Source organism: Protopterus annectens, chromosome 2.part2 (genome assembly GCF_019279795.1).
Source record: "Protopterus annectens isolate FY-2018-M chromosome 2.part2, PAN1.0, whole genome shotgun sequence".
NCBI classification, from domain to species: Eukaryota; Metazoa; Chordata; order Ceratodontiformes; family Protopteridae; genus Protopterus; species Protopterus annectens.
This window is the reverse complement of record NC_056730.1, coordinates 506,536,857-506,562,058: the sequence shown is the minus strand read 5'-3', so window position 1 is coordinate 506,562,058 and position 25,202 is coordinate 506,536,857. Positions and strand designations below refer to the sequence as shown.

The window sequence follows — 25,202 nt, the reverse complement described above, 5'->3', positions numbered from 1 at the left end:
GCTAAGAAAACAAATGTCGATTTATTCAAGCTTTATTACAGTCTTTACCTTGCAGCCTTCTATTCTTAGCAACATTTGGCCAATACATGCATTATTTTTTAATTTTAACTAAAGAGTTCAGTAAGATGGATTGTCATACCATGTATTTTTAACAGGCAAATATATATATCCATACACACACACACATATATATATATATATATATATATATATATATATATATATATATATATATAGATATATATATATATATCCACACACACACATACATCTATATATATATATCTATATATCTATATATACACATATATCTATATATATATATCTATATATATATATATATATATATATATATACATATATTATATATACATATATATATATATATATATATATATATACACACACACAGACACATATATATATATATATATATATATATATATATGCAAGTGTGGCTTGAAAAGTGGTGTGTTGCTAAACACTAAGATTTTGCAATGTTTTGGATATTGGTTATTTTTTTTGTCATATGCTTATGCCTTCTAACAAAGGTTAATGATCTGATCAACCAGTGGCTCTTGTGTAAATATGCTGCTATTCTGTAATTTAATGTCTGTATAATAAAAGATGCTAACTAAAAATAAGAAGTTATGTACTCACCATAACGTTCCATCTGAGTAGGTAGCTTCATTTGTCTGCAACCTGTGGGTCTTGGATCCGATATCGGATCCAAGCCGGCAACTTGTTTCAAGCTAATGGATCCAAGCTCCTAGCTCCTCCCTTCACCCATAATCCCCTGCTAACCCTCCATGACCTCAGATAGAGTTTGCCCCTCAATATATACCCAAAAACGGGTATCCAACTAAAAAAGATCCGAAGAAGGCCAGGGGGAAGGAGGGGGGATGGTTGCAGACAAATGAAGCTACCTACTCAGATGGAACGTTATGGTGAGTACATAACTTCTTAATCTGAAGTAGGGAGTTCATTTGTCAGCAACCTGTGGGACAGAGACCCCAGCTACCTGAACCTCGGGTGGCCATCATAGAAGGATATTGAGAAGCACCGCAAAGCCAAAGGATGCTCTCCCTCTGGAAATCACGTCCAGTTTGTAGTGGTTAATAAAGGTATGAGATGAAGCCCAAGTGGCTGCCGAACAAATATCATCCAATGGAACTCTAGACTTGAAGGCCGCAGAAGTAGAGATGGAACGAGTGGAATGTGCGCGAACTCCTTCAGGTGCGGGTCTCTCAGAGGCTTGGTACACCAATAGGATACATTGAGAAATCCAGCGTGATAGATATACTTTTGATATTGCTTTCCCCAAATTAAATTTGGCAAAGGAAATGAACAGCTGGTCGGATTGTCTATGACCAGCTGTTCTATGAGTATAAAAGCAAAGCTGCCTATGAACATCTAATGAGTGCAGCTTGTACTCTCCTTTATTCTGATATTTAGGGAAGAAAACCGGTAAATTTATGGATTGATTTATATTGGTTTCTGAAGCTATTTTGGGAAGAAAAGAGGGATTGATCCTGAGGTACACTCTGTCTGGGTGAAAGATCAAATAAGGAGGCTTCACAGAAAGAGCTTGGAGCTCCGAAACTTTTTGCAGAAGTGATGGCTACAAGGAATGCTGTTTTCCAGGACAAGAATTTGAGATCTACTGAAGCAGCGGGTTCAAAAGGTGGAGCAGTCAAGGCTTGAAAAACTAGTGAAAGATCCCACGGTGGTACGGCTTCTTTTATAGGGGGTCTAAGCAAGAAGGTGCCCTTGAGAAAGGTTTTACACAACGTGGCCGACATCAAAGGCCCTGTTATCATGTCCCACATGGTAATGTGATATGGCTGCCAATTGCACTTTGACGGTTGAACAACTAGCGCCTTCCTGAAAAAGTTCGGTTAGGAAGTCTAATATGGACGGAAGAGGAGCCGTAAAGGGATCTAGATCATGATGCTCCGCCCAGATGGAGAAACGTTTCCTTACTGCGGTACACTTTCCTGGTGGAGGGCTTATACGCTGCCACAAGGATGGCTTTGACTGGTGAAGAGATACCGGGAGTCCTAACTAGGAGTGGAACTGGAGCAACCAAGCTGTCAGTTTCAGATTGTCCAGGTTTGGGGTCGGTAAGTCAGATGGATGGGAGATTAGATCCGGACTGGGATCCAGAATCCAAGGAGGATTCACTAGGTGAGACCACAGGTAAGGGAACCAAATTTGCCGATGCCAGAATGGGGCAATGAGGATCATCCTGCTCCCCAACCGCGAGGCTTTCTGTAAGAGTTGCAGCATCAGGGGTAGAGGAGGATAGGCATAAAGTAGACTGGGTGGCCAAGCATGCACCAGAGCGTCTCTTGGAGTTTCCCCTGGAGGGGGAATCAGAGCGAAGAAATTGACGCATTTGGTGTTTGAGGGAGACGCAAAAAGATCGCAGCAGGGTTGCCCCCATATTGCGAATATCTGCTCCGCTACTAGTGGATTGAGAGACCACTCGTACGGGGTAAGAAGGGTGCGACTGAGTTTGTCCACTAGGATGTTGGTCCGTCCCGGAATGTGCATTGCAATCAGAAAGCGGTTGGTGGAGATCGCCCATTCCCACACTCTCATGGCTTCGTGGCATAGAGGGTAAGATCTGGTTCCCCCCTGTTTGTTGATGTACCAGACAACCGACATGTTGTCCGACTGAATTGCAATCGTTCCTATGGGGAGGAGATTCTGAAGTGCTTGCAACGCGACCAGCACCGCTCTCATCCCAGAATGTTGATATGCAGGGAGGTCTCTGTGTCGTTCCACGTGCCTTGGACCATCCTGCCTGAATAATGCCCCCCCCCCCACCCGAGATGGGAGGCGTCCGTGGTCACCATGGCGAGAGGGGGAGAGGTGCAGAAGGGATGGTCCGTATGGAGGTCCGAAGCTTGCAGCCACCATAATAGAGCCCTCCTGCAAGCCTTGCTGATAGCAATGGGGTGGTAAAGAGGAAGGGATAGAAAGGACCATTGCACTAGAAGTGTCCATTGCAGTACCCGCATGTTTAGACGGGCGCATGGAAGGAGCGTAATCGCTGCCGCCATGGAGCCTAGTGCCCTCAGGACCAATTCCGCTGGTGAAGTCTCTGATTGGAGGATAGCCCGCACATGGAGTTGCAAATTCCGAATTCTCTCGGAAGTTAAAAAGGCTCGTAGCTCTCTGGTGTCTATTCTGGCTCCTATGAATTCTATGACTTGTGTCGGGGCCAGAAGGGATTTGTCAGCATTGATGGTGATGCCTAACTGTGGGGCTAGGCGGAGAAAGGGCTGAGCAAAGTAGATGCCTTGTTGGGGCGGTCAGGAGCCAGTCATCCAGGTACGGAAAGACCTGCATTCCCTGGAGTCTCAGGTGGGCCGCAATCACTGCTAATACCTTGGTGAACACCCTGGGGGCTGTGGTGAGGCCAAAGGGAAGGACCCTGAACTGGTAGTGACTGGCTCCCAGCCGGAAGCGGAGGAACCTCCTGGATCATCTGTCCATTAGAATGTGGTAGTACGCATCCTTGAGGTCTATAGAGCACATCCAATTGTTCTCCCTTAGAAGGGGGAGAATAGATTGAAGAGTGACCATTCGGAATTTTTCCGTGGTTACAGACAGGTTCAAGCGGGAAAGGTCTACAATCAGTCTCAAGTCCCCCGTCTTTTTGGGCACCAAAAAGTACCTGGAGTAGAACCCTAATCCGAGCTGGTCTTGGGGGACGGGCTGGATGGCTCTTTTTCTTAGCAGCTGCTGAATTTCTGCTGCTGCGGCCTCCCTCTGATCGGGTGGTACATCGGGGAGGTTCTTGAATTTGGGGACATGCAGTAATGGTATTTTGTACCCTCTGGATATAATGCGAAGCACCCAGCAGTCTGTCGTGATGGACTCCCATGCCGCTAGGTGCTCCGAGAAGCGCCCCCCCGACTGCCTCCAGAGTGGAGCAGCCAGGCAACCCTTCAGGGCTGCTGCGTGGGCCGTTCAGAGAAAGGTTCTCTGGACCCAAAGTTTCTCGGAGCCCCTTTGCCCCTGGGGCGGCGTACTCCCTGTCCTCCTCTGCCACGGAAGGACTGGTTGTCCGGAGCGGGTTGGGAATGTTGCGACTTCCGGAACCACATCTTCTGACCCTTTTGGTTCTTCGAAAAGGACCGCTGGGGAGCAGAGAAGCGGATTCAGACGGCAGACAACGTCTTCCTGTCTTTCTCGCTCTAGACAAGCGTCTCGTGAACCGTTTTGCCAAATAGGGCAGAACCATCGAAAGGGGCGTTCGCAAAGGACGCTTTAAAAGGCTCCGCAAAGTCACAATGACGGAGCCAGGCCTGATGTCTCATGACTAGGCCTGCTCCGCTAGCCCTAGCGGCTCCCTCTGTGGCGTGGGACAATAGCCGCATAGAGGTATTCGAAATTGATCTCAGAGTGGCCATTTGGGTAGAGTACAATTGCTTGTCATCTGCCGACATGGACTCAGGAGGGGAGGCAGCATATTCTTTGATAAGATCCCGCCGCATCCTGATGACATGTGCCATATAGTTCAGAGACCTTACCGAGAAGGTCGCTGAACTAAAAACTCGCTTCCCTAAGTGGTCCATCGAGCGGGACTCCTTGCTTGGTGGATGGACTGAGGGGCTCTCCTGAGCTAGTTCCCTCTTCGTGGCTGCAGCCGTCAACATGGCATATACGGGGGGCCCTTGCTCCAGTGCGATCGGTCTGAGGGGGGGCTTAGTATTCTGTCCGGGCGTTTTGGTATTGGCTCAACAGTGTCCGGATCCTTCCACACCCTGGTGGTAATGAGGTCCACCAAGGGGTCGGCCGGAGAGGACACCCAAGAGGTAAACGGGCCTGCTTCGAATGCCTCCAGAAACACGAACTCGTTGGAGGAAGACTTGGGGGCAGACCACCCACCTCTGATCCTCAGCATCTCCATGATGTCTCCAAAGGAGAAATCCTCAGGGGATGATCTTGGGGAGCCTTCCCCTTCCTCCAAGTCCTTGTCCTCAGTTAAGGACTCAGGGGAGTCCACGTGCCTCCTCTTGCACTTATGCTTGCGGGGCACTTCCTCGGGGGGGGGGGGCTGTCCGAGGAGGCCTCGCCAGCAACATCCTGTTCCAATGGAACCATCTGTGACATTGAAGCAGGCTGTTCCTTTGGCCGGGTGATGGAAGCCTGGCCCAGCAGAGAGGGAGTGCAGGGAAGAGCAGAGACAAGGACCGGGGGTCCGGATGCTCTCAACAGACCCCTCTCCACAACATTGAAAGCTGAGGGGGAACCACTCTCCCTTGGATCCGAGAGTCGGCTCCCACTCGGATCCGATGAAGGGATCGGAACCGGCGCCGAGACCATCGGATCCGAAGGACCAGTGCGCTCCGACCTGGACGGAGCCGAAGGCACACTGAATCCCTCGGATCCGAAGCTCGGGCCACGGCTCCGAGAGGTCGGATCAGACAGGCTCGAGGGCAGGGTCGGGTCCGAAGTACCAAGTACTGTCGGCGCCGACCCACCCCCGGCTCCAACGCTGCTCGGCTCCGAACGCTCCGAACCCGGATAGCGGGTCGGAGAAGGAGCAATAGGATGGAAAAAAGGTGTCGAGCCCCCCCCCCAAAGGGGGGGGGGGAGGCAAGAGCACTCCCATCTGCAGCTGGGCCTGGATGAACCTTCGCATCATCCAGTCCAAGTCTGCATCGGACATACTGAAGGTCGATCTCGAAGAGGTCACCGAGGCAGGCCTGGAATGCCGCCTTGATGACCTCGATGGAGATAGGGCCTCCTCCTCCTCGGGCCCTGGGGAGAAACAAGGGGATCGGAGCCGAGGGGGAGGAGACCTAGAAGCAGTGGAGGGAGAAGCCCGCTTAGCTGGCGGGGCCGAAACGGAGGTCTCGGCCCGCCGCTTGTGGTGCTTCTCCCTCCGTTTCTCCCTCCTGGCCTCCCTGTCCTCCGACGCTTTAGTGGGAGTTTGAGTCTTGGTCGGAGGAAGGGGGGCAGGAATGGCAGGAACCACAGCCTGTGGTGGAGCCACGGAAGCAGCGGAGGCCGGAGCTGAGTCCGGGGGTAAAAGTCCCACCAAGACCAGCTTCGACCTCCGCTCTTTCAGTGCCCTGGGGTTGAATGCTGCACAAATGGTACAGCCTGAGGTGAGGTGTTCAACCCCAAGGCACGAGCGACAGTGTGGCCATCAGCCGGGGAGAGCTTATGGCCACACTCGGTACATTTAGAAAAAATGGCTTTTGGGGCCTCAGCCATACTTAAAGAAAAAAAGTAATGTTACACACACAGGCCCCAAAACACAACACACACTCTCTAACGACCAGCGAAGGGAGGAAAAACAACTACTTAAAAGAAATTATTATTTTTTTTTACTCTACAGGAATCTAACACTTACACACTTAATAACTTTGTGAAAAAATAAGAAAGTTGACAGAAAATATAAACTTAACTGCCAAGTACTAGACGAGCTCACAGAAATCCAGCTATCCACAAGCACGGCAAACTAGATCTGAGGTCATGGAGGGTTAGCAGGGGATTATGGGTGAAGGGAAGAGCTAGGAGCTCGGATCCATTAGCTTGAAACAAGTTGCCGGCTCGGATCCGATATCGGATCCAAGACCCATAGGTTGCTGACAAATGAACTCCCTACTTCAAGCAAAGTATTACTGCTCTCCTGAAATCCTATGTTCTGTATAATATGAACTCTGTCAATAAAATCCCAAGTGTAACATGCTACTGTTCTTCTAAACCTTTGTATAATGACTGATGCTCAATATCTGTCTTCAAACTGGCAATCCATATCTGTACCCTATGGTTCAAACTGCTTTTCTCTTTTCCTACGCAGGATTTTCAAAATTGTAGTCTACAGCATGTATACAAAATATTTTTGCCACTAGAGTAGACTACGTATAACTTGCAAAAATACTGCTTATTTTTCTATAGTATGTATAAATCAATACCTATTAAGTTTTAACTGGAGCTTTTTCCTCCCGAGCCTCCAGTGAAAATGGGACTTTGTGCTCAGCTGGACTTAACTGGACTTCCCCGGTCAACAAATGCAATTAATAACTAACTAAACAAATAAAAACAATCTAGTATTACATCTGTTTGCCATATATCCAACATAAATCTGACAGTCATCTGGAACTCTGGCGTCTTGTTGACAACATTCACCTACAGGCACCATGTCTCCATGGTGGTTACAAAACCTTCCTACCTTGTACAACTTATCTACTGCATTCACCTCCTCAAGGTCCAGAGAAGTTATAGTCCTACCCAATTCCTCCCTTGTTAGGGCAGTCACTGAAAACATTGCTCCCTCTAGCATGTACCTCGCTAAGCACCTAAATCAATGACAGACCTCAATGTTTCCTCAACAAAAAGTTCTATGGTCTTGGTACTCTTACATACTATGATGGAATAAAAGCTCTGTCCCTCTAACTCTGCCATATACACTTCTGAGGGGTGATCTCTGCTTAGTCTTCAACACAATGAATGACCCAGCAGTCTTAACTCCTTCACCTAAACAGAATCACCAATAAAGTAAACACATGCTCTAAAGACACCTTTACTACCTTAGCACCACCAAATGATGCAAAAGACCCAATATACTCGCCTATTTGTGGGGCAGGCTGCTACTGCATATCAAGCAGAGTACTTACTTAACAACCTTTAAAACCAATATGGGTGACTGGCTAACCAATTACAAGTTTTCACCTGGGATATGCAAGGATACTCTACTTAATGTGGGACACTGTTAGTTTCCTATTAATACTGGGTGATCTGTCTAAGCTTCTTGATGTCCTGTTAAAAATCATACAGGAGTTAAGGTGTCAAAATCAAACAATCCCATATGGTGTGACAACTTTACCTTTGGGCTGTAGTAACAGTAAAATGTTTGCTGACCAAGCATCTAAAAGCTCATACTTATCACAAGAGAAGATGTACCTGCATACAAAAACATATTTACAGTTTATTTTCATTACCTTTTGCACCCTTTCGGCAAACTGATCAAAAGATTCTCCAGCATTTTTTGACACAGACTGAAGCCACCTAAAAAGCAAAAAGTAAACAAAAATGATAAAATATACAATAAAACATGGTCTACTTTGGGTACTAACAAAAGAAAGCTCAACCTTATATTCTTAAACTACTGCTACAGCAGATTCATAATGAACCACATATTTTGATTCTCTTTCAGTTACTCTCCAAATGATAAAAGAAATGAACACTTTGCATTATCAGTAAACTTATTAGGATTAGGAAATCCAATCCTGTGACCAAAACATGCTGCCTATATAAAAGGCACCAGACATGTTCTAAACAGACCACGTCAATGTAATGCTTTACATAAGGTATAATAAAGAAGTCTGAATGACAGCTGGATTACACACCACAAATACAGTTGTGTAACCACTTACACAAAGTACAGTTGTGTACCTACCATAAATGCAGATGTTCAAGTGTATTCACTGTTGCAGTCATTACACTTGGGTTATCCTGCAGGCAGGCTACCCTCAGTCGGCCTGAATTCCAAAGTCCTGGTCCGGCGTCGGTTGCTGTCACCTCTTCCCTGACGTCAGTGCGCCAGGGGTATACAAGATGCAGCCGACGCCATTTTCTTCAGTTTTTCTTGCCCCAGATGTCAGATTCCCCCAAGAAGGTAGGCAATACATATTGCTTATAAAAACATACAGTAAAATAAAACCAATACCTTCATCTACAAGCAAATACACCACATAGGTTGTATAGGATAGAGAAGTATAGATAAGTCCCAGCAAAGAAAGGGGGATGGAGGATGGGTAACCTGGACTGCAACAGTGAATACACCTGAACATCTACATGTATGGTAGGTACACAACTGTACTATGTTTGTGTTTCACTGTTGCAGTCATTAAACTTGGCTTGAATCCCAAAGCTGAGGTGGGGCAGCTGGGTCTAAACAGGATTAGGAGTGGCTATGAGGCCCTGCAGAACTGCAGTGGCAAAGCCTGTTCTGGATTTAGAGTAAAGTGGTAAGTGATGATGCTTGGTAAAAGTGTGCACTGAGCTCCAAGTTGCAGCCTCCAATATTTCCTTGGTTGGTACTCCTCTGAGAAAGGCTGCTGAAGTGGCTGCTGCCCTGGTAGAATGTGGCCTAATATTCTTAGGCACCGACTTGCCATGCTGGGCATAGCAGAAACGAATGCAGTGTCCTATCCATTTTGAAATAGTCTGCTTTGAGATATCCTTTCCTTGTGATCCTGCAGCATATGCTACAAACAGTTGCTCAGTTTTTTCTGAAAGCTTTTGTTTTGTCCAAGTAGAAGCATAGCTGCCTGTGTATGTCGAAAGAGTGCAGAAGTGTCTCCCCTTTATTCTGGGGATTTGGATAAAATGTTGGCAAATTAATGGTTTGGTTAAGAGCCACACTGGATACTACCTTTGGCATAAATGTTGGGTTTGTCCTTAAAGAAACCCTGTCTGGATGAAAAATGATAAAAGGTTCCACTGCAATTTATGCCTGTAACTCAGAGACTCTTCTTGCTGAAGTTACTGCTAGGAGCAGAGCAGTTTTCCATTATAAGAATTTTATGTCAGCTGTATTGGCTGGCTCAAAAGGAAGTAGTGTCAGCTTTTCTAAAACATAGTTGAGGTCCCATGTAGGTATCGGTGTTCTCCTTGGGGGTCTTGTGTTTTTTGCCCCTCTGAAGTACTGTCTTAGTAGTGGATGAGAGAAAATAGGAGGTTCTGTATTGTAATGAGCTAAAATGGCAGAGGCATGGATCTTAACTGATGAGAAGGATAGGCCTTTGTCCAGCATCTCAGTTAGGTATTGTAAAATCTGAGGCATATTTGGAACAAGTGGTTCAAGTCCTTGTGCCTGGTTCCAAGCACAGAATCTCTTCCATTTTTCTGCATAAGATTTCCTGGTACTCGGCCTCCTGGCTTCCAAAATGACATCCATAACAGCTTTAGAGAGAGGTGTGTTCTGAGTGGCTATATTATCTGCCATGCAGCCAGATTTAAGGTTTTGAGTTGGCTGTGCAGGATCTGATTGTTTTGTTGAGTCACAGGATGAGGAATTAGAGGTAAAGTCCAGGCTGGGCCTTGAGATAAGCTCTTTAGGATTGGGTACCAATGCTGGCGTGGCCAGTCTGGGGCAATCAAAATCATTTTTGGCTTCTCTTGTCTGACTTTTAGGAGCACCTTGGGAAGGAGAAGCAGTAGTGGAAAGGCATAGACTTGTTGGGGTTTTCCAGCTGAAAGAGAGCATCCACTTTCCATGCTTGTGAGTGATAAGTCCTTGTGCAGAATTTCTGTAGTTGGTAGTTGTGAGGGGAGTCAAAGAGATCTATGTCTGGGAATCCCCATTTCCTTATCATGCTGAAGACCTGTGGATTTAGTTTCCACTCGTGAGGGTCCATGAGGTTTCTGCTTAGTTCGTCTGCCAGAGTATTTTTCTTTCCTGGCAGGAATTTTGCCTGCAGATGTACTTGATTGGTCAGTGCTGTGTTCCACAAATTCATGGCTTGCCTGCAGAGGGGGTAGGAATGTGTGCCCCCTTGCTTGTTTATGTACCACATAACTGTAGTATTGTCTGTCTTTAGTAATAGTTGTCCTGGATGCAGTAGATCCTTGAAGGCTGTCAGGGCATTCTGTACAACTAGCATCTTTTTTTGATCGATGTGAAGATGTGGGCCATGTTCGTGGGCCATGCCTTCGGTGCATTGCCCGCCATGCCCCCCCCCCATAAATAAATTGCATCTGTTGTGGGTGTCTGAGGTGGCTGTGGGTAAAGTAAAGGTGGGTGTGTTGGTGCCTTGTGGTGAACTCCCAAACTCCTGTTGCAGGCAGGGGATAAGAGTTATTATGTGGCAATGTTGCAAGCAAACATCATTTAGTGGCAATTCCAGTTCCTTTTACCAAGTCATTTTAGTGCATGCAATCATGGCATTAACAGGGATCTAGATGGCCTATGCCAAGAGATGCAAGGTTTGCCCTGGTTGAATTTCTTCTTTTGAAAGTAATGGGTCAGTTACCCATCAGTTGCCTTTGCTGGTCTGGTGTGGTCTGAGCATCTGTATTTAAGCTTTTTTGAGATAATATTTTCTCCCAGTATTACCAGGAATTGAGCTTTTTGTTTTTGATTTATTTTAGTTTACTTTATTTTAGGGCAAATTTAACTAAATTTATTGTTTTTTACAAATTACACTTGTTTTATGTGCGAATAGCTGCAGTGAATAAGGCAGTCGCCCAAGTAGGGAGGGATAGATTGCTTTTGTCTTGCAAATGCAATTACTGGTGCCAGGCATTTTGGCCTAGACCTGGGAGCAGGCATTAAGGGCAGTGCAGGGGAGTGCAGAGAATTGATAATGCATTGAGCCAGCTATGAATATGAGGTATCTTCTGCAAGATTGTCTGATTGGGACATGCAGGTATGCCTCTTTGAGGTCAAAAGTAATCTGAGCCAGGCCTTCTTGCCCATGATGAGTAGAAGTTGTTGCAGTTTCAACATTTTGATTTTTTGGAAAAGTATTTAACATATTTAGAATTGACAGGTCCATTATTGGTCTCCAGGCTTTGTCCTTTCTGGGTACCAAGAAAGTCTTGAGTAAAAAATCTTTGTGTGTTCTGTTGTGGTTTTTTTTTTGTTCTCTCTCTCCTCCAGAAGAGAGAAATTTTTTGCCCATTGGTTTTCCATTGGTTTTGTGGCAGGTCTATACCTTGACCTAAGGAAGTGTGGGTGAAAGAACCCTGAACCCTGAAAAACTGAGAAACAATATCATTTGTCCTGGGTGTGCTGGTGCCAATGAGAAATTTTTGAAAAAAGTTTTTTTTTCTAAGGGTGTGGTAAGTAAAGGGCTGGCTTAGAGAGAGAGAGAGAGGACATTGGACTATAAAATAAGGTTGTTGTCTCTCCCTCTTTTGGGGCTGAAGCACCCCACTGTTTAGGTCTGTATGAGCCTTGGGGCTGAGATCTGCCTCTTGGGCATCTGTATCTGCCTCTTTGTGGCCTGCCTGACACTGGAAAGGACCAATTTTTAGAAGGCCAGTTCCTGCTAAATCTAGGTGGCTGAACCTGTAAGAAATCCTTTACTGTCTGCATTGATTTTGCTTTATCCTCCATTTTCTTTAACACCTCTTCTGCCTTAACACCAAACAAAGCATCATGCTGTAATGCAGCATCCAGTAATTTTGATTTAACATGATCAGGTAAGCTTTGTTCTTTTAACCAAGCATGCCTTCGAATAACAGAGCCTGTAACTGCGGCTCTGCAAGAAGCCTCTAATGAATCAAAACCACATTGCAGAGTATGCTTCCCCACTTGTTCAGCTGCATGCAATAAATCCTGCATTTCCTTATTGTCAGGACATTCTGAGCTTGTAAGCATTTTCTGTTTTAGCAAAGACATTAGGTATTGTTGATATTTAAGCTTGTGAAACTGGCAGTTTAAAAGCCCCTTACAGCTAAAGTAGCAGAAGTGTAAACCTTTTTCCCCCCATCTATCCAGTGCCCTAGATTCCCTATCAGAGGGAACAGGGTTTTTTGCAGTGGAAGCCTTGACCCCTTTGGGACCCTGAGAAATTGTTTCTGGGTCAGCAGCAGGGTTTTTATAAAGAAATTTGAGAGTCCGGGTCCCTGTAGTACCTTATCTGGCTTGACTGGTGCAGGGGGTAAAGAATCGGGGCACAAACTGGATTCAGAGAAAACATCAACAATATCTAGTACAGGGGGGATAGCAAGGGGCCTGTGAGGAAGTAAAAGGACATCTCTGAGCCTTTTTCTTGGATTCTGAATAATCCTGGCTCTCCCAATGGAAATGCTCCCCCATGGTGTGCAGGGTTTCCCCAAAAGAGTAATCCTCAGGAGGAGAGGTTGAAGGGATAGATTCTTCAGCATCAGAGTCCTCATAGGGTGGAAGAGAATATCCCTGTTCTGAAGAGGAATCAGAGGAAATAGAAACCTGGTCAGAGGAGTCATAGTCCGTGTCTTGCCTGGGCCTTTTATCAGGAGGGGGATGGGAACCCCTGATCAAAGTAATTAGGTCTTCGGCCATTTTAAGCATCTGTTTCTTTGGCATGGTTGTTTCTTCATCTTTAATGGTGTTTTTGACTTTGCCTTGGCTGCTGAAGTGGACTTGATAGTAAGCTGTGTAGGTCTGAAAACACCCTCAGAAGCAGATGCCTGCTCAGCGGCTCCAGACCCATCTGAGGGAATAGTTTCTGTAGGCCCAATACCTTGAGTTTCCAGAGGCCTAGTTGGCTCCAAGTGGGAGTCGGAGATGGCCTGTGGCTCTGAGGTAGTGGGTGTCAGGGGCTGCGAAAGCACCTCACTGAGAACCGGTAAACTGGCGACTGGCCTAGAACAGGCTTAGTCGGTTTTGGACCTCGGATGCCTGTCCTTTTCTTTGTCTTTGCGTTTTTTTATGAATTCTGGTCGTCGGTTGTTTCGATGGCATTATGTAATTAAACCTTCGGCCAAAGTAATGTAAAGAAAAATCAAACCGATGCTAAATAGTGCATTGGTTGAATCTAGCACAAAACCGACAACTAGCAACGTCGTGGTCAGGGCCTAGGCAAGGAATACAATAAGAGTGAAAATCCTTAATGACATATTTGCTTCCCACAAGAAATACAATTGTTAACTTTTACTGACATCGGTCTGGAGCAAGAAAAAGTTTCCCCAACGGGATACTTAGCTTTATTGAAGACTTCGGTTCTGAAATTCAATTTCGAAAATCTCAGGAGTCGGCCGACCGGCACTTGCGAACTGCTTTTGCTTCAGGCACTGCGCGGCAAGAAAGACTGAAGAAAATGGCGTCGGCTGCATCTTAAATACCACTGGCGCACTGATGTCAGGGAAGAGGCGACAGCAACAGACGCCGGGCCAGGACTTTGGAATTCAGGCCGACTGAGGGTTATCCTGTTGGCAGGCTACCCGAGTGTAATGACTGCAACAGTGAAATACGATGAACATCAGTAGATGCCCTACTGACCACGGTTGCAGTATTCCTGATATATGGACTGCATACCTCTCAAAAGTCCAGATTTTTGTCTCATTTTTGGTCTGTTCCTCATAACATTTGTGGTTTTCTGGCAAATAAGTGAGGATTAAAGTCACTAAATAAGGACAAACATTTGAGTTTTGGACTTTGTATATTTCAGAAAATGCATATTAACACAAGTCATTCTATTCTAGCAACTTTAAATTTATAATAGCAATATTTAAAATCTGGCCCTATTTTGGGGCCTTTGTCCCCCATTATTTTAGGACTTGACCAGATTTCTTCTGTTAAGAGGACGAAAGGTATGATGGATTGTTACTAAGAATGTCCGGCCTGGGTACCAAAGCTATCATCCTGAGGTCATGCACCTGATCCAGGACCTCAGCTTGTATGGACTGGGGTACAAAAAACAGATATATGAGCATGGATCCTCAGACTCTCTCTAAGCCAGCTGTCTGAAGACTACTGAGAGGGGGGGATCCTGTTCAGCAAGGAGGGCTGTAGCTAGAATAGGTAAGAAAAACTTCCTTGGTCTCATGAGGAAGATCAGAGGTTAAAGCAAAGGGGAAGACAGTACAGTCATGTACACTTACCATAAATGTAGATGTTAGAGTGCATTCACTGTTGCAGTCATTACATTTGGGTAATCTGCTGGCAAGTTGGCCTGATTAACAAAGTCTTGGGTCCTGCGTCGGTTACTGTCCCTTCTTCCATGACGTCAGGTTGTCAGGGGTATAAAACATGCAGCCGACGCCATTACATCAGTTTTTCTTGCCCCAGATATCAGGTGCCCCCCCAAATGGGGAGCAAATTTAATTAAAAACACAAAATATACCACCAATCCCAAAAGCAAATACACCAAAAGGGCTTTTAAGCATAGTGAAAGAAAGTAGAGGTATAGCCAGGGAAAAATAGGCGGCTGGAGGGAGGGTAACCAGAACTGCAACAGTGAATACACTCGGAAATCTACATTTATAAGTGTACACAACTGTATGTTCTTCGTGTTTCACTGTTGCAGTCATTACATTTGGGTAGATTCCCAAAGCTATGGTTGGATGGAGGGAACAGCATTAGGACCAGCTATAAGGCCCTGCAGGACAGCAGTGGCAAATACAGCTCTGGTTTTAGAGAAAAGTGGTAAATGGTAATGTTTGGTGAACGTATGAACTGAACTCCAGGTAGCAGCTTCTAGAATATCCCTGGTAAGAGCACCTCTGAGAAAGGCTGTAGAAGTAGATGCAGCCCTGGTGGAATGGGATCTGATCCCCTGGGGATAGTTTTTCCACGGTGCATACAGCAGAAATGATTACAATGGCTTATCCTTTTGGAAATGGTTTGCTTTGAAACAGCCTTTCCCTCTGCCCCTGCAGCAAATGCCACCAGCAGTTGTTCAGATTTTCTTTGAGATTTTGTCCTGTTTAAAATCTAAAGTTGCCTGTGTACATCCAATGAATGCAGAATCCGGTCCCCCTTGTTCTGTGGATTGAGAAAGAAGGTTGGCAAATTAATGGACTGATTAAGAGCCACACTGGATACCACCTTAGGCATGAAGGACAGACTGGTTCTGAGAGATAACATGTCCGTATAAAAAATGATGAAAGACTCCACTGCCATTAGAGCCTGTAATTCGGAAATCCTTCTAGCTGAAGTGACTGCTAAAAGGAAAGCTGTTTTCCAGGAGAGAAATTTTAGGTCTGCAGTAGCAGCAGGCTCAAAAGGAGGGAGAGTGAGCTTTTCCAATACAAAATTGAGGTCCCTGACCGGGGTTGTAGCTCTCCTGGGTGGTCTTAAGTTTTTGGCCCCTCTAAGATACTGCTTTAGCAGAGGATGAGAGAAGAGGGGAGGGTTCTGTGTTGTAATGAACTGAAATGGCTGAGCCATGGATTTTTATGGAAGAAAAGGACAGGCCCTTGTGAAGCATCTCAGTTAAGTATTGTAAAATCTGAAAAATGTTGGGCACTGCTGTGCTTATCCCTTGAGACTGATTCCAGGCACAGAATCTTTTCCATTTGTCAGCATAAGATTTTCTAGTACTAGGCCTTCTCGCCTCCAAAAAGACATCCATCACAGGTTTGCTGAGGGATGCTACGGGTGAATTTAGGTGATTAGCCATGCTGCAATATTCAAAGTTTGGAGCCGAGTGTGCAGAATTTGGTTGTTCTGCTGAGACAGTAAAGTAAGGAGTCTGAGGCAGGTGCCACGGTGGAAGGTGTGACACATTGCGCAGTAGTGGGTACCAGTGTTGGCGAGGCCTATCTGGGGCAATCAAAATCATTTGTGGTTTGTCCTGTTTGACTTTTAGTAGAACTTTGGAGAGCAGGGGCAGTGGGGGAAAGGCATAGACTGATAGGTTTTTCCAGCTGAAGGATAGAGCATCCACTTTCCAGGCTTTTTGTGATGAGTTCTTGTGCAACATTTGTCCAACTGATAGATCTTTTTGCCTCACACCAGAACTATGTCTGGGCTTCCCCATTTGCGTGCCAACATGTTGAAAATCCGTGGTTCTAGTTTCCATTCGTGTGGGTCCATGAGATTTCTGCTTAGTTTGTCTGCCAGAGTATTCAGCTTTCCTGGCAGGAATTGAGCTTGTCGTTGTACTTGACAGGTCAAAGCCGTGTTCCACAATGCCATGGCTAGTTTGCAAAGGGGGGAGGAGTGTGTACCCCCCTGCTTGTTTATGTACCACATAACCATGGTGTTACCTGTCTATCATTAGTTGTCCTGGATGAAAGTAGTCCTTGAAGGCTGTCAGTGCATTCTGTACAGCTAGCATTTCTTTTTGATTGATATGAAGGTGCATTTGATTTGGGCTCCATTTGCCCTGAATGCACTTCCCTGCCAGATGTGCCTCCCAAGCATAGTCTGATGAGTCTGTAGTTAGAGTTTGGGCAGCAGGGGGTGGAGTGAATGGCAGTCCCTTGTTTTGGTGGCGGGCCTCTGCCCACCATAGGAACTCTAGTTGCAGACAAGGTATGATAGGAATCATTGTTTCCAGGCTGTGACAATGCTGACTCCCTAGACCACTGAAGTTTCCTCATATGCAGTCTTGCATATGGAATTAGAAGAATGCAGGAGGCCATGAACCCCAAGGCTTGCAGTATTTGCCTTGCAGAAAGCAGGGTTTTTGTGGCCACCTGCTTGAAGTAAGTCACCAAATGAATTTGCTTCTCTGGCGTAAGGAAAGCCATGTGGGCAGTTGTATTCAAGCTTGCACCCAGCAATGTAATTTTTTGAGAGGGTACCAGTTGTGATTTCTTTTCGTTTATAGTGTACCCTAGACAAGTTAGAACCCTTTTTACAAATGCCAGATGGTTTAGAAGAGTGTCCTTATTTTCTGCCTGAATTAGACGATTCGTCCAGGTATGGGTATATTTGAATATTTCTTTGCCAGCAAAATGCAATTACTGGAGCCAGGCACTTTGTAAAGACCCTGGGTGCAGTAGATAAGCCAAAGGGCAGTGCAGAGAACTTGTAAAGCAAGTAGCCTACTTTGAAGCGGAGGTATCTTCTGCAAGATTCCCTGATTGGGTTATGCAGGTAAGCCTCTTTTTAAATATACAGTTGCCAACCAGGCATCTTTGCCTAGCATAGAAAGTAACTGTTGAAGTCAGCATCTTGAATTTTATAATGTCCAGAAAGGTGTTTAGAGTAAATAAGTCCAGAACTGGATGTCATGATTTGTCTTTTCTGGGTACCAGGAAAAGTCTTGAATAGAAACATTGTCCCTTTTCTTCTTCTGGTACTGGTTGAATAGCCCCCATGCTCATGAGAGAAAGTACTTGTTTCTGGGCCTCTGCTCACTGATTTAGGGGCAGGTCTGGCCATCCATTTGGAATTTGCAATGTGTGGAAATGAAATCTGTATCCCTGGGAAACTATATTTAAAACCCATTTGTCCTGGGTTATAAGTTGCCAGTTTCGTGCATGAAGAGCCAGTTTCCCCACCAACGGGGTGGCTAAAAGGTAGGTGCTTGGTAAGTGTAAAGGGAAGTCATTGAGACTGCTTACCATAGGAAGGTGTCTTGTTGTTTCCAGATTTGGAAGAGGAGGCACCCCACTGTTTTGGTCTGAAAGTCCCTTGTGACGGAAACCTGGAGCCTTTGGAATGGCTTGGTTTGACCGGAGTGGCTCTCAAAGGTAATGGAAAGGGCTAGTTCTTAGTAGACCAGTGCCTACTAAACCTTGAAGGTTGCACTTCTAAGAAATCTTTCACAGTTTGCATAGATTTAGCTTTATCTTCCATCTTTTATAAAACTTCTTCAGCCTTATTACTAAAAAGACGGTCCTGTTGTAAAGGTGCATCTAACAATTTTGCTTTAACATGATCAGGCAGATTTTGCTCTTTGACCCAAGCATGCCTTCTTAGCACAGACCCAGTTACAGCAGCCCTGCAAGAGGCCTCTCCAAAGAATCAAAACCACATTGCAAAGTATGTTTTCCAACTTGTTCAGTTGAATGCAATAAATCCTGTAAACCTTTGTTTTCCACACAGTCAGAAATTAACATAATTTTCTGTTTAAGCAGAGTCATGATATGCTGTTGATATTTTAGCATATGAAATTGACTGTTTCAATCCCTGATTGCCAAGGATGCAGAAGTGTAAACCTTCTTACCCCAATCTATCCAGTGCCCTGGAATCTCTATCAGAAGGGGTAGGATTTTTAGCAGTAGAAGCCTTAATGCCCTTGGGACCCTGAGAAATGGTTTCAGGATCTGCATCAAGATTTTTGAAAAGGAATTTGTGGGAGTCAGGAACCCTGTAGTATCTGTCTGGCTTACAAGGAGCTGGAGGCAGAGAATCAGGAGCCATACTAGATTCTGAAAAAACATCATCAACAATGTCTAGAACAGGAGGTATAGCCCAAAGGCTTATGCTGAGGAAGACGAAGAAAATCCCTAAGTCTCTTTTTAGATTCAGAGAAATCTTGACTTTCCCAGTGGAAAATGTTCCCTTAAGGTATGTAAAGTTTCCCCAAAAGAAAAATCCTCAGGGGGAGAGGCAGAAGGAATGGAATCTTCTGCACAGTCCTCATAAGTAGGTATAGACAATTCCTGTTCATTAGAAGAGTCAGAAGAAATATAATCCTGTTCAGAAGGATTCATAATCAACGTCTTGCCTACGCCTCTTAGAAGGGGGAGGTTGGCTACCCCTGATCAGAGCAATTAAATCCTCAGCCATTTTGATCATTTGTTTTTTAGGCATAGGGGCCTGCACATGTGGCCCAGGCGTTGGTTTTTAGGACATAGGTCGAGATTTTGGCCTTAGTTTTGAAGATGGCATTGGTCTAATATACAAATCTGTAGGTCTGAAAACACCCTCATAAGCCAGTGCCTGCACAGCGGCTCCGGACCCATCCACGGTAGAGACATCCGCAGCTTCCATAATTAAAGCATCTTGCGTCATACCGGACTCCGAATGGGTCTCAGTAGAGGTCTGCGAATCAGAAGTAGCGGGTATCAGGGGCTGCGAAAGCACCTCACTGAGTACCGGTGAACTGGCAACTGGCTTAGGAGAAGCATTATTGACAGTTTTGTACCTCAACGGCCTGTCTCTTTTTGCGTTTTTTACGTATTCCAGTAGTCTGATTGCTAACAGACGACATATCTGGATAATTAAAGCATGGACCAAAATATTTAGAAGCAAAAATGTACCGACGTTTGATAGTGCGTTGATTAAATAAAGCACAAAACGGACAACAAGGTACGTTGTGGTCAGGGCCTAGGCAAGGAATACAGTACAAATGAAAATCCTTATGAGGTATTTGCTTCCCACAAGTAATGCAATTATTCACTTTTACTGACATCGGTAAGGAGCAAGAAAAAGTTTCCCCAGCGGGGTACTTAGCTTTTTAGTTGAAGACTTCAGATCTGAAACTCGAAAACTAAAATTTCAGGAGTCGGCCGACCAGCACTTGCGAACTACTTCTGCTTCGGGCACCACACAGCAAGAAAGACTGATGTAATGGTGTCGGCTGCATGTTTTATACCCCTGACGACATGGAAGAAGGGACAGCAACTGACGCAGGACCCAAAACTTTATTAAATCAGGCCGACTGAGGGCAACCTGCCAGCAGATTACCCAAATGTAATGACTGAAACAGTGAAACACGAAGAACATCAGGAAAACTGAAGTGAGGCAGAGAAGAAGGGATGGAGGATGTGATAGAATACCACAACAGTCATCAGTAGGACAAATACTTTTATGGTTAAGTTACTACACAACTATATTAAGTCCTGACTGAAATCATTGTTGCAATATTCCTGACAAATCAGCGATTCCCACAGCTGATGGGGGAAGGAAGCATGTTTGGTTACTGAGTAGAAGAGTTTTCCAGCAGTCCAGACAGGACTGACCTAACAAAGGCTGCCCTGGACCAGAAGAAAGTATTAACTTTGTAGTGCTTAATAAAGGTGTGCATACAGAACCAAGTGGCAACCTCCAAGACAGACCTGGAATCTAACTCCTTTGTGAAAAGTCCATGGTCTAGAGACCTAAACCTAGAAAGGCAAAGTTTTATCATACTGCGAGTAGTAAGAGAAGACAGCCTTAGAAATCCAAGCTGCAACAGTTTGTTTGGAGACCGGCTGGCCCAGCTTAGGGCTCATAAATGATACAAACATCTGGTCAAATCTTTCTGAAGGATTCAGTTTTACCTAAAAAAAATCTGAGTTGACTGAGAATGAAGATTCTTTTCACCCTTTTTTTGTGGACTGGGGAAGAAAGTGGATAGGTAAATAGCTTGATTAAGGGGCAGCTCATTCACCACCACCACAGGAATTTAAGAAGTGATTAGCCCCAGCAGTCACCTGTCCTTGTCAAAAATAAGAAAAGAGGGGATGGCCATGAGAGCTTGTAACTCAGTTACCGGATCGCAGTACAAAGGGCGGAGGTGTATCCACATTCATCAAGGATACCCATATCTCCAGGTTAGTAGGGCAGCATGATGCCCCAGAGATCATCCATGCACAACTATCAGCAGGCAAAACCACATTTCAAGCCGTAGCCGGTTATAGATCGCCCACCATGTCCCAAGATGCTCACTCTGCCTTCCTTGAGACATTGGAAAATATAAAGGTCCTTCCCAACACCATAATCTTGGGTGATTTCGACTACCCTGGTATAGACTGGGCGAACTACCAATGTTCCAACTCCTATGCTCAGCGATTCATAAAATTTATAAATTCAAATGCCCTTGAACAACTAGTATGTTCCCCCACTAGAGGGGACAACATACTGGATTTAATCATCACAAATATGGGCGCCCACTGTACCACACCCGTTATCACTCCCTCCTTGGTCAGATCAGACCACAAACTGAAGACCCTGGACATCCTCACCCCTCCACCTCCCTCAGTCAAAAAAAACATAGTCAAAAACCTTTCCAAAGCAAACTTCAAACTACTTGCATCCGAAGTGAAAAGCTTCACTATTCCCTTGCAGGATAATGATATCCAGGATGCGGAATCCTACACCAAGGCACTCTATATGCATCTTCAGGATTGCATGGACCGTGCTATCCCAAATAAAACCAAGACTCCTTCCTCAAGCAAGAAGAAACCAGTCTGGTGGACCCCGGCCATAAGCAAACTTTACAAAAAAAGGAGGAGACTTATACAAAAAAGGGCCAAATCTCGAGTAGAAAAATCATCCCTGATCAGCATTAGTAAGAAACTGAGGGCCATCATCAAGTCAACTAAAGCTAATTTTGAAAAGAAAGTTGCCAAGGATAACCATAACGCCTTCTATGGCTAAGTCAAAAATCTAAATGGCAACGCTCAGGTCTGTTCTGAGCAAGTACAAAATGGAACAAAATACACTGACCCTTCTGACATTGCCAACATCTTAGCTGACAGGTTCAGTGCAAATTCCCCCCCCCCCCCCACACACACACACACACACCACCTACAGGGCCTATTACCATTCTAGGGGATTGCGCAAGTCCAATTATTACTGATAAGTTGGTTAACAAGGCTCTATTCTAAAGCTAAAATCACTGCCTCCATGGGACCAGATGGTGTCCCAGGCTGTGTCATACGCGAGCTCCAAAAGGAATTAACCCCGCATCTTAATACCCTGTTCAGTCTCAGCCTCTCCACAGGATATGTGCCCAGAGAATGGCGCACGGCAACAGTGGTCCCGCTACACAAGGGTGGGGCCACAACTGACCCTGGGAACTAGCGAACAATAAGCCTGACAAGTCTGATCTGTAAGGCTATGGAGTGAATCATTATGGAACTCATAAATGGAGAGATTGGGAACCTCCAGTCGCTGGACCCCACACAGTTCAGCTTCGTCAAGGGCAGATCATGCCTCCTGAACCTGATGAATTTCTTTGAGACAGTTACTCAGGCTATAGATAAGGGAAAGGAGGTACACATGGCTTACCTTGACCTTGCTAAAGCATTTGACACCATTCCCCATTCGGGTATTATTGATAAGCTCACCAGCCTGGGCATAAACCCTTACGTCACAAGATGGATCGCAAACTGGCTCTCAGACAGATCCCATAAAGTAAGAGTAGCGGGATCTATGTCCGAATCCAGACCAGTAACAAGTGGTGTGCTTCAGGGCTCTGTCCTGGGGCCCCTCCTGTTTGGCATATACTTTTTAGAAGTACAGGCAAGCACGGAAGGGCTGTGGCTGACTAAGTTTGCGGGCTGCAAACTGGGTGCTATAATAGAGTCTCTGGCCGACATGGAAATCCTCCAGAAGGGCCTAAATGAGACTGATGCATGGTGTCAAAGCCATGGTCTCAAGCTAAATGCAAAAAAAAAATGCGTAGTAATCCCCTTTGGAAAAAACAGAGTACCCGCAAACTACAACATAGGAGGTAATCCCCTGAAATCTGAAGAAGAAATAAGGGATCTAGGGACCCAAGTAGATAGCCAGCTTTCCTTTGATAACCATGTTGCCAAAGTGGTTAGAAAATCCTTCTATGTGACCCATCTGATCATGAAAGGGTTCGCATCAAGATCTAAGGATGTAATGGTGCCCCTCTACTCTTCCCTCACCAGACCCATTATTGAGTACAATGCACCAATTGGAATGTACCTGGCTAGACATCTCCAGCAGCTGGAGAGACCACAGAGGGACCTAACCAAGAGGATTGCTGGCCTCAAACAGTTGCCCTATGCAGCACGATTGAAAAAGCTAAGACTGTTCTCTGTTGCATACCGCTTTCTCAGAGGTGATCTCTGTCGTGCAGAGCCACGCCCAACCCAGAATTGTTGAACATGCTCCATCTTAGCAAAACCATATCTACTTGAGGGATATACACCTCAACACAACAATGAATAGAACATGCTGGAGGGATAGATTCCCTTTGCATGGACTTCCCTTACTATGGAACAGGGTCCCGATCTACATAAGACAGAGCCCCTCACTATCACTCTTCAAGAGGAACCTTGATGAGTGGATGGGTAACAGAAAGTTCACACCGGGGATTACACCAACAGCACTACTAGATAGGTAGCTGCTAGTACAAGGGTCTAGGGAACTACTAAAGGAATAGATGCCATCGGGCAGATAGCTCAGTACCAACCTATGAACCTAACTCAAACTATCCTAGCAGAGGTGAAAGCAAAGAAAAGGACAGGTTTATATTGCCAAGTACAGAATTTTTAACATCCCAAGTGGGAGAGACTGGCTTCCTTGGAGGAGTTAAGGGGTTAAGATGCAGGACTCCCCTGAGGAAAAACCTGACCTCCTCCATGGCCAAAAGTGGAGGGCTAATAGGAAGGCAGGCATTAATAGCCGACGTGAGCTTTTATAGAAGAGCAGGTCAAACCTGATCAAAGAAGTTCATGGAGATATTGCAGAACAGTAGAATTTGTGATGAGTGGGTCCAGACTATGTTTGCAGCACTACTAGTAAAACCTTTTTTATTTAGCTGTGTAAGATTTAGTAGCTGTCTCCTGGCTTTTTGTAGGACTTAATCAACCTCTTCAGTGAAGAACTGTCTGAAGAATTAAAATCCTATCATTCATAGGATCAGGTTGAGAGATGGAAGATTTGGGTGGTGCAGCAATCTTTTTTCCCCCGAGTTATCAGGTCTGGTTGAAGAAGTATTCTCCTGTAATTTCCCTTTGTCAGGTGAAATATAGCATGGGACACCAATGCTGCCTTGGCCAAAATGATTCCAGTAAAAGGAGTTTTGGTGCTTCCTTTTGTGACTTGAGAGGAACATTTGGAAGACGAGCCAGATGAAGAAAAGCAAAGAGGAACTTCTCTGTCCACATGTCTGTAGTGTTGTCTGTGCACACTAGGGGTGGCCCGGGTTTCCACAGGTGGGTGAAAAATCTGAACAGCTTGCAGTACAGCCCTCATTTCATTGAGATTGATATGTTCCTTCAGGAATGGAGGTTGCCACTTCCCCCATATTCAACGTGATCCTGTCCATGCCCCTAGGCCTCGTCCCAGATGTCTATGTGAACCTGTTGAGGAGGAGGTGTTGTGAATGGCAGTCCTGGGTTGAGGATAACCTGCCTCTTCCATCAAAGTAGCTCCTTTTTGAGACAAGGGATGAGAAGAACCAGGGTGTTCAAGGGATGACGGTACTCGGACCACAACAAGTTCAAGTACCACTGGATTTTTCTCAAGTGAAGTCTTGCTAGGGGAATGGTGGCTGCCATGAATCCCAAAGTCCTTAACATTTCCCTTGCTAAGCAACGGGCTGCAGAGGATAGATTTTAGAAAAACAACACAATGTGATCTTTCTCCTGGCGGAGGAAGGCATGCATTTTCTGTGTGTCCAGTCTGCAGCCCATCTTTTGTAGAGACCATGTTGGATTTTTTTGTGGTTTACAGTGAAATCCATACTTGTCAGAAGTTGGAGGGTTAAGAGAAAATGCTGAAAAGAATTTCCTGGAAAGACAAAGTGGTTCAGTAGGTTGCCAAGATAGATACAGTGTGACAGAAGGCTACTACTGGAGCTAGGCACTTTGTGAACACTCGTAGCACTGTGGAAAGACCAAAAGGCAGAACAGCAAACTGAAAACGCAAGGCGCCAGAGGAAAACCTGAAGAATCTCCTACAAGAAGAATGAATGAGAATGTGCAAGTATCCTTAAGATCTAGTGACAAAGGAAGCCTGGGGGAAGGATGAAAGGAAGAAGAGTGAAATACAGAGCATTTTAAAAAAGGGCATTTTCAAGCAAGTGTTTATGAGAGACAGACCTACGAAGGTTCTCCACTGCCCTTCTTTCCTTGGGACTATAAAAATCCTGGAGTAGAAC

At 45.3% G+C, this 25,202-nt stretch overlaps 1 protein-coding gene across 1 annotated transcript in view; it reads right to left on the bottom strand.

Annotated features, from left to right (window-relative positions):
- AUP1 (AUP1 lipid droplet regulating VLDL assembly factor) overlaps positions 1-25,202 on the bottom strand; it is an 831,864-nt gene that overhangs the window by 133,000 nt on the left and 673,662 nt on the right. Inside the window, exon 7 of the mRNA XM_044064448.1 lies at positions 7,968-8,034. Within this exon, the coding sequence (XP_043920383.1) occupies positions 7,968-8,034 (67 nt within the window). The remainder of the gene's footprint in view (positions 1-7,967; positions 8,035-25,202) is intronic.